This window comes from Notothenia rossii (genome assembly GCF_949606895.1).
Source record: "Notothenia rossii genome assembly, chromosome: 3".
NCBI classification, from domain to species: Eukaryota; Metazoa; Chordata; class Actinopteri; order Perciformes; family Nototheniidae; genus Notothenia; species Notothenia rossii.
In genome coordinates, this window is record NC_136901.1 from 2,661,701 (window position 1) to 2,671,700 (window position 10,000).

General features: G+C 40.9%; 2 protein-coding genes across 4 annotated transcripts in view; one reads left to right on the forward strand and one right to left on the reverse strand.

Annotated features, from left to right (window-relative positions):
- The window catches only part of LOC307033971 (uncharacterized protein), a 3,032-nt gene extending 338 nt beyond the window's left edge, over nucleotides 1–2,694 (reverse strand). The window contains exons 1-4 of the mRNA XM_079672602.1: nucleotides 2,578–2,694; nucleotides 1,911–2,191; nucleotides 625–891; nucleotides 49–201 (exon numbers count right to left, since the gene is read on the reverse strand). Of these exons, the coding sequence (XP_079528728.1) occupies nucleotides 49–201; nucleotides 625–891; nucleotides 1,911–2,178 (688 nt within the window). The 5' untranslated portion in view covers nucleotides 2,179–2,191; nucleotides 2,578–2,694. The remainder of the gene's footprint in view (nucleotides 1–48; nucleotides 202–624; nucleotides 892–1,910; nucleotides 2,192–2,577) is intronic.
- LOC307032126 (uncharacterized protein) overlaps nucleotides 1–10,000 on the forward strand; it is a 106,696-nt gene that overhangs the window by 87,138 nt on the left and 9,558 nt on the right. The gene's annotated exons all lie outside the window — the stretch shown is intronic.

Below are 10,000 nucleotides of genomic sequence, written 5' to 3' on the forward strand. Positions count from 1 at the left end.
AACAGATGCAAAATGCTGATCAAACCCCCAAGTTCATATTTCATCTACCCTCCACATCCATGGCTCTCCAGCGCGGGTCGGACCGATGCTCTGATAAACCGGACAGGCAGCAATCTGGATTCAGTCTCAGCAGGACGTCTTCTCGACGAATCAGCAGCACCGATTCACTGCAGAGTCTCTGGTGCACCGCCCCCTCACTTTCTGAAAAACATCCAACATTATGCAACAACATCGAGGCAAGGCAAGCTTCTTCATACAGCAATTCAAAGTGCTTTACAAAAATAAAACACATTAGAAACATTAAAAAGCAAAGATAATGAAACATGAAGAACACAGAGACATGAATAAAAGTTACAGAGCAGTGTGAGATGTGAAGAGTTCAATTCAAAGCAGAAAGAAAGTCTTCAGCCTGGATTTCAAAGCAGTCAGAGTTGCAGAGGACCTTCAGGTTTCTGGGAGTTTGTTCCGGATATTTGGAAATACCCCTCAAACCCATTCTCTCATTCCTCTACCCTGTGAAATGATACGTCTTCTGCCACTTTTCTAACCTTTTTATATTCCTTACATCCTTCTCCTTCATCCATTTTGCATATATTTGTACACATCAAAAGGCATCATCCTCACCTATATCTAACGGATTGGTCATGAACACAGCGTTGGGTGAAACCCCGAATATCAGCTGATGGTGCCAGGCGTCGGGCACTTCCTCTCCCTCAGGGACGCCCATTTGCATATTCATGGTCGCCACGGGAACAGCACCGCTTCGGATCCAGCGAGCGAGCCAATGGGTGAGTCCGATACGACGGCGAGGATAAAGGTGGAAGAATCGACCAATCACCTTCCCCTCACTCGCATCCTGCGCTCCATGGATGAGCTGAGCGTGAGTCGCACCTGGACGAAAAGTTAGAATACAAATCAAATATTATATCAAATCTATATCTAATATCATATCAGCTAATTTCCAGGAGCCTCTTTAAATCTTTACTGATGCAAACTATAATCCTTCTAAAGAAAATTGGGCTTATTAACATAATATATTGTTCTATATTTGAACATATATATTTAAGAAGATCTTTAACTTGAGAGCCACATTTCATAATACTTTTTCAATTGGCTGTAGTTTGGACACCCCTGATTTAAGAGATCGTTTTTGCAGGAACTTATTATATTTGACTTTTCGTGTCCAAGATGGCTGATTGTTACAAGTCGTCTCCGCTCAGAGTCTCCCATGACAGCTGCAGCTAAACGCCGGAAATGTCAACGCAGAACTTGTGTAACGGAGCTGAGAAAAGTCAATTACAGTCTTCTCCTCTGAGGGACGTGGAGCTCTTTGTCTAACTCGAGACGCTGCTTTGAAATCTGCCTGCTTGGCGGTGCAGCCGGCTGGAAACCACTCCAATACCTTATATTCTCCGCTAGCATCTGTGACACCTGGAATCTTCACAATGCTGTGCAGTCATGCTTCATGTTTTCATATTTCAATAGAGGAAAAGTCACAGAACACTTAGAGAGGTTTGAGCTGAAGTGTTTCAAAAGGTAGACCATCATTTTTTAATTCCTTTAAAATGTTCCTAACAATATTAAAAACTTTTCATTTCTGTCTTTATCTGCTTCCTAAAGTGATGTGTTTAATCGTTCATGAAATGGAAATAAAGTTCCTTAAATATTAACTGAAATGTGTTAAGTAGCCACACATTTGTTGATAAATCTAAGGGCCCCCAGCTGGCCCTCATGTATATCAGGTTGTGTTTACACAGCTTCAGATATCTGCCTCCTAAAGTGATGTTTTTTTATCATTCATGAAAAACCCACCTTGAATATTTACTTGAATATTAGTTGCTGACCCAGCTAAGGGCCCCAGCTGGCCCTCATGGTTGTATTCAGACACTTTAAGATATCAACACATGTACCAGCATGGCTCCGGGACAGCAGGTATTCGGGCAGCGGAGCCTCGTTCCTCCTCAGGCGAGTTTTGACGCATCGATCTGCTTCCTCAGGGGCCACGTCCACCCCGAGAGCCTTCAGCACGTCCACCACCGCTGTGGCCCCGCAGGCCGAGGCTCCGATCTGCAGAGTCTGCCTCTCAAGGGCCTCCTGGAAGGACCACAGCATGGCTTCATCCTCCTCTTCATCCTCCTCTTCATCGCCTACAGGGACCGGCTCACACTCTGCCTCCATCTGAGAGCCTCACCTGCCTACACACACAAGGTGTCCTTGGCTTTTGACGCATCAATCTTTCATATCCAGTGTCGCTATCACACTCAATTGTAAAGAGACAAAAACATGTATGGCCTGTTGATGTCCACGACGCACACACACACACACACACACACACACACACACACACACACACACACACACACACACACACACACACACACACACACACACACACACACACACACACACACACACACACACACACACACACACACACACACACACACACACACACACACACACACACACGATAACGATTAGATAACGCACACATAAGTGCATGTATAGTGTGTATAAGTGCTTGTATGGTGTGTGTGTGTGTGTGTGTGTATAGAGTTATAATTAATAATGTCTTACCATCTAGCTCAAGCTACTGAGAGCGAGAATCACAAACAGTCACGTGGTCTCTCTTCGGTGCTTCATTTCCGGTTGAAAAGAGAGGCAAAGTGACCCTCAGCGCCCCCTGCTGGCAGCTTTCAGCCAAGAGAAAAGCACTGGGAAAACATGCTAAAAACACAAAATGCACGAGGTGAAAAATGAAGTCAAATGAGTGAATAAACGAGTAAATATAATGCAAATATAAAAAGGAATATCCAACCAAACATGAATTGCTGTATGCTGTTGTTTGGTTGTTGAATAAGAAGTTGTATCTTCTTGTTTTTTTTACAAAAGTGAAGTTTGGTAAGGTGTGTATCGGCTTTTCCAGCTCGTTCTGGGTACCAACGTTAAAAGCACACTTGTTTATTTATTCATTATCAATCATAGCATGTATAAATCCTCAAAAATGTGTACATATGTATCGTAGAAGTGTGTTTTGGTGTGTCTGCAATGTTCAAAACAAAAGATAAAGCCAGAAATCTAGGTGTAGTCATGGACTCTGACCTGAGTTTCAACAGTCACATTAAAACAGTTACTAAATCAGCTTACTATCACCTAAAGAACATATCTAGGATTAAAAGACTAATGTCACAGCAGGATTTGGAAAAACTTGTCCATGCTTTTATCTTCAGTAGACTGGACTACTGCAATGGTGTCTTCACAGGTCTCACTAAAACATCTATTAGAAAGCTGCAGCTGATTCAGAACGCCGCTGCTCGAGTCCTCACTGACACTAAGAAAGTGGATCACATCACTCCTGTTCTGAAGTCTTTACACTGGCTTCCTGTGTGTCAAAGAATAGATTTCAAAATACTGCTGCTGTTTATAAAGCACTGAATGGTTTAGGACCAAATTGCATTTCTGACCTCCTGCTAAATGATGAACCATCCAGATCTCTCAGGTCTTCAGGGACTGGTCAGCTTTCTGTCCCCAGAGTCAGAACTAAACATGGAGAAGCAGCGTTCAGTTATTATGCTCCAAATATCTGGAACAAACTCCCAGAAACCTGCAGGTCCGCTGCAACTCTGTCTACTTTTAAATCCAGGCTGAAGGCTTTTCTTTTTGCCGCTGCTTTTAATTGAACTATTCATATCTTAAACTGTAACTTTTTATTCATGTCTTTTATTATCTTTTCTTTTTAATGACTGTTTTTAAATGCCTTTGTCTGAATGTATTTCATTTTTGTAAAGCACCTTGAATTGCCTTGTGTTGAAAGGTGCTATATAAATAAACTTGCCTTGCCTTACTATACAGGCTCTGATAATGTACACATTTCATACATTAATTATTTTAATACATTTTATGTTGCTTAAACATGTTTTGTCCATGGAAAAAATGTAAGAAAAAAACGGCATAGTATGTCTAAAATATGAGAAACGGCATAGTATGTCGAAAATGTGAGATCAATTATTAACTATTTTTAAAATCAGCCTTCATATATGGCCTATAAATAAATGTTTACAATAAATATAAAGTAAACTAGATGAGAATAAGACCATTTTCAAAGACTATGACAACAATGATTTGCCATGGATAGCCCAACTTTAGCAGGCACAATTCACTGTTAACAAACTAAATCTGAAGATTATTCTGCCATGGCCCCCCCGCATGATGGTATGACCTGAAGACGCCCCGCCCCCTGCTGGCCAGAGACGCTACATAGGCAAGGTCAGCTGACTGATACGGATGACGCAATGGCAACAGCTCACAACAACTTCGCCAGCTCACGAGACGCACACGGAAGAGTGACCAGAGGGAATAAACAGCAATAACTAGAGTTTCCTGTGATTTAAAAGGTCAGTCAATGGCCAAACGTCCACACAAACTTAACAAATAAGCAAACTAACACATAAGCAATAAATATAAGCAAACAAACACATAAGCGAACAAATAATCAAACAAACAACCACGGTACCGCTGTGTTAGCTTACAGCTATGCTAACGCCGGTACAGTTGCTACAGTCCGGCCGAATAAACAAACCGCTCATTGTCAAATTCACCCGAGTCATGGTCACTTCGAAATAATAAAATACTGTGAGAAGTACCATGACATTTCATACTTTGATTTAATGGACTGTGTGATATGCTACTGTAGTTGTCAGTGGATGAACCCTTCCGGTTTACAGGCTCTGATAATGTACACGCATCACTTCATACATGAATCTCTTAATACATTTTCTCTAGCTTAAACATGGTTTGTGGAGGTGTTTAATCCATTTGTGTTGTATGTTTAGCAGCAGATATACTCTGTCTGCAGTGGTGTTAGGGTGCAGTTTTAATTCATAATGCGCCTATCTTGTAGCTATGATGTGTGTGTATATCTCCACCTGGTGGTCACTAACTGCACATGCTATAAGAAGCGATAGAGAACCGCAGTGACGCGTCCAAAACCCCCGAAGTAAGTTAGCATTTTTAGCACTTCCGGTCCCTTCGTCAAAAAGCAATGCATTTTTTCCATAGGGTTTTGGAAAATAGCTCGAAATAAGGTCTTTGGTAGACACAAATTTAAGAGATAAATCACGTTTTGTTCTACGACATTAAATACATCAGCAGTGACCCCACTGGTGATTTTTGAAGAGTTTACGTGTCTGAAAAACGATGGTTGTTACAGAGTGGCTGAATAGGACTACAGAAATTGTCGAGGCCGTTGTACGTCATTACGCCGAACACGTAAACACTCCCGCTAAGTTTGTTTTCCCCTGTGTGCTGCTTGAAAGCAAGTACCTGCCTATCTTTAGTATCTGTATATCTATATCTGACTATTGGAATCTGTATTTTGGAAATTGTCGTTTTTAACACTGTAGTTTTAAAAATTATAGAATAATTAATTACCAGTCTTTTCCAATTTTACTCGGCAGTTCGTTTCGTTAGCTAACGTTAGCTGAAGCAAGCGCTACTACTACTACTAGTTAGCTACGCAATGGTTTGTTGCTTTGCTCCGGGTTGCAGCCACAGGTCTTCGCATGAAACGTGCTTGTTCTATCGTTTCCCGACCGATGTTTTCCAAAGGAGAGTCTGGATTCGTGCCATGAGGTAAGCTGACGTTACATTTTTGTCCATGTCACGGTGAAATGTAAATGATGGGTAGTGACTGTATCGCCGTTTTAGAGATGGCGCTGCTGAATAGACCGCAACACAAGTAAAGATAATGAATACATCCTATTAAAACCTGCGTGGCTTATATGATAAGTCTAATTAGTACAAGCAGCATAACGTTTCACCATGTAACTAAAGATTGTAGTCAGGGAAATCAGTTTGACATATTGAACTAATAACAAATCACCTCTGGCTGGCAGAGAACTCTCTGCTCCATAGCTTCTCTTGGACGTAAAATCACATGTACATTTTACATTTATATTCAATTTAATATTCTATCCCTCACATACTTTTGTATATATAATAATTTATATTTAGTTTTTCTTGTTATGCTGCTGCAACACAAACATTTCCCAAATTTGGATCAATACAGTAATATCTTATCTTAATTAATTAAGAAATATAACTATTAGGCCTGTCACGATAATTAATTTTGTTGGACGATAAATTTTTCTGGAAATTATTGCGATAAACGATAATATTGTCGGCACCGTTTTAAGACCATTTTAGACATAATGGTAATATATAATAATAATTCAAGTACAGCCTTTCAAACATAACTTTTGATTGAACATTCAACATTGCAAATGAAATGTGAAATAATATTAAAATATATAAATTATATAAAAATAAATAAAACAAATTAATTAAATTATAATAAATTAATTAAATCACACACAACCAAAACAATAAATTAAATAGTCAGGCTGGAAAACAGAGCTCTCTCTCTCTCTCTCTCTCTCTCTCTCTCTCTCTCTCTCTCTCTCTCTCTCTCTCTCTCTCTCTCTCTCTCTCTCTCTCTCTCTCTCTCTCTCTATATATATATATATCTATATCTATATATATATATATATCTATATATATATATATCTATATATATATATATATCTATATATATATATATAGATATATCTATATATATATATATATATATATATAAATAAATATGAGCACACATTATTTCACAAGCAAAAAAACCCTCCTTAAAACAACAGTCAAGTGTACAGTCCACTGTCAAACACCCAGATGCCTCAGCAGGCCATATCCAAATCTGTTTTTCTAAGTTTTCGAGCAAGGAACACCAACATGTTTGCATTGTGGGGCGGGGCTCTCCATCTCCAGCTGCCATGTTTGCTCCCAGCTGGGAAAACGGAATGGAGTGGTTGTGTTTTAGGTGTAGTTTAAAATGCGTGGTATTGCCTGCTTTTGTCGCTACCTTTTCTAAACCAATGCGACACACCGCCCGGCTCATTCAAGTCCGTAGGTTCGCCTCGTTGATTTGGTTTGAATCCAAAATACTGCCACACCGGAGAATCGAGATGTGTAGTTAGGTTTTGTAACCAATTCCATTTCACTTTAAATTCCCCGCGAGTAAGTCACACGTTGTCTCTCGCTTGTCGCTATATCATTAATTTGGCTGCTACGCTGCTGCACGTGCACGCGGAGTGTCGTGACCTGGCTGTGTGTCAGCCCCGCCCCTCACAGCGCGCCTGGCAGCCACAGCGCTTCAGGCTAAAATGCTGGTCACATCTTTATGTAAACGGCAATTTGTCGAGCTCAGAAAAGTTATCGAGTCAATTTTTATTTATCGTACGATAAGTCAATTTATCGATTATCGCGACAGGCCTAATAACTATTATAATCAGTGTAGTAGCTGACACCTATTTTCAATATGGATTAATCTACCATTTATTTATTTAGTTCAATTTTCATCTATAAAAATGTAAAAATAGTGAAAATGTTCACGAGCCTTATCAAAGTGCAAGGTTATATCTTTAGATGTCTTGTTTTAGCCTATGTACTGTATGTCTTAATGCTCTTATATGTGACGGGGTGACTTCCATGAAACTAATATTTTATATCTTCCTAACAGACGAGGTGACAGGAAACCTAACACTCTAACAACCACAACATTGCAAAGGCGAGAAAATGTAAATTAAAAACGATTCACAATTTTTTAATTTCTTCTTTCTTGCAGTGAGGTGAAGCTGACCTTGCACTTGGTGCCAGTAAGGATGTTCCTCACGCAGGCTGAATGTTTCTCCTTCCTTACTGACACAGAAGCCCTTGATTTGCAATGCTTCACTAATTGTCATTTCCCTTGCTCCGTAGGAACACTTTACCTCCAGCACAGCGGAAGACCCTACCAGACCATCTAGAGATGCCCCCAACAATCCTGACTCATGGACCTGCATCTGGGTTGCAGTGGTGAATGCCCTGACGCCCTCACATTCATTCATAGTCCCACACTGTACAGACAAAACACCATCAAGGGCCTGTTGTTGCCCTAGCACCCTGGCAATAAGGGAAGCAGTCACACGCTTTGACCTCAGGACAGCTCCAAAGTTACTGGCAGTCAACCTTCCTTTCCTGAACAAAAGCCAGTTTGGGTTGGTTCGCTGACCGGTGGTAGCCACCTGAATTGCCCTCTGTTGCTCTTCAGACAATGCCATGCTTGCCACAATTGCCTCAGGTCCCTGATGCCCAACAGATTTGATAATTTCAGGAACAGTAAGTGTTTCCAAGCTGTAGTGTTCCTCTTCTGGCTCGGGGGAGAGAAGCCAAGAAATTCCCGAGAACCTGCCCCCGAGTCTGTCCCTCAGCCAGTCACGATCTTCGGAGGTGGGCTCTCTTGTCAGCGGGTTAAATTAGTAATTGGTTGGAGGAAATAGCTCCTCCACTGTATGCATATGTTTAGCTGCCTTTGGTTTCTTCCACTGACAGGGGGTTTCAGTGCAGCTGAAATTGTGGATGGCAAAGATGGCTCATGCAGCCGCATGGCTGCATTTTCATTCTCCACGTGGGCATTCACATTTTGTGGAGAGAATTCCCCCTTCTCCTGTAGATACCTGTGGTGGGGGGATTGTTTTATTATTTAACACCGCTGCTCGAGTCCTCACTAACACTAAGAAAGTGGGTCACATCACTCCTGTTCTGAAGTCTTTACACTGGCTTCCTGTGTGTCAAAGAATAGATTTCTAAATACTGCTGCTGTTTATAAAGCACTGAATGGTTTAGGCCCAAAATACATTTCTGATCTCCTGCTAAATGATGAACCATCCAGATCTCTCAGGTCTTCAGGGACTGGTCAGCTTTCTGTCCCCTGAGTCAGAACTAAACATGGAGAAACAGAGTTCAGTTATTATGCTCCAAACATCTGGAACAAACTCCCAGAAACCTGCAGGTCCGCTGCAACTCTGACTACTTTTAAATCCAGGCTGAAGACTTTTCTTTTTGTCGCTGCTTTTAATTGAACTATTCATATCTTAGACGGCACTGTAACTTTTACCCATGTATTTTTTCTTTTAATGTTTATTTTATTAGCTTTTCTTTTTAATGACTGATTTTAAATGCCATTTTCTTAATGTCTTTCATTTTTTGTAAAGCACTTTGAATTGCCTTGTGTTGAAAGGGGCTATATAAATAAACTTGCCTTGCCTAATAAAGATTTCATGTGACACATAAAATGGATTTGTTGATGGGAATTAATGTGAATAAATTAACTCTAGGTTAACGGTATCGATCAGATGCAGCTAGTTCTAGCTAATGATATGACTACCTGCTTATTAAAAGACACCTAAACAATAAGCGTCGCTATGCAACCGGGTGAGACCACAAAGTATAGCGCAGCATTATGCATTTGTTTACATGCCCACCGGAACCCCGAGGCATTACCAACAGATCAACGCACAATCAACCCATACAGGACATCTCTTTCTCCACATTAAGTGTTAGACATTAGAATTGACTCTTCTTGTCTGTCACATAAGTGGCGCAAGTTGCGCAACTGATGCGGTATTGCGCTAAACGGAAATGATTTTGAACGGACACTTTGACCGGAGAGATTTAGATTTGCCGGTCTTCAGCACATTTTACCGGTCGTAGTCCGGTAATTACCGGCTAACGGGAACTCTGGGTAGCGCGTCTCTTTAGTAGCGCGCGCAGCTGAAGGTGAGTCAAATATATCACAGAAAACAGAACAAGAATCGACAACTCTACCCTCTGCTCACTCTTGTCCTGTAATACAGGTCCAGCCCACACATATGCTCCAGGCCGCAAGGCAGTACACTTACAACTACAATAAGCATGCTAATGTTAATCTAATACAACTCCGGCGATCCACTATCACCCCCCCCGCGCTGGTTTTGAAATGCTCCCGATTTCTGAGGTCTCAAGGTTGGCAAGTATGGTTACAACAGCCTGCTAGTAAACACTAAGAATACTTCATAACGTTTTGTGCAATTAATATACATGATGCAACCACACACTATTTGGCCTAAGTTGATTTAAAATCGGACTGAGATTT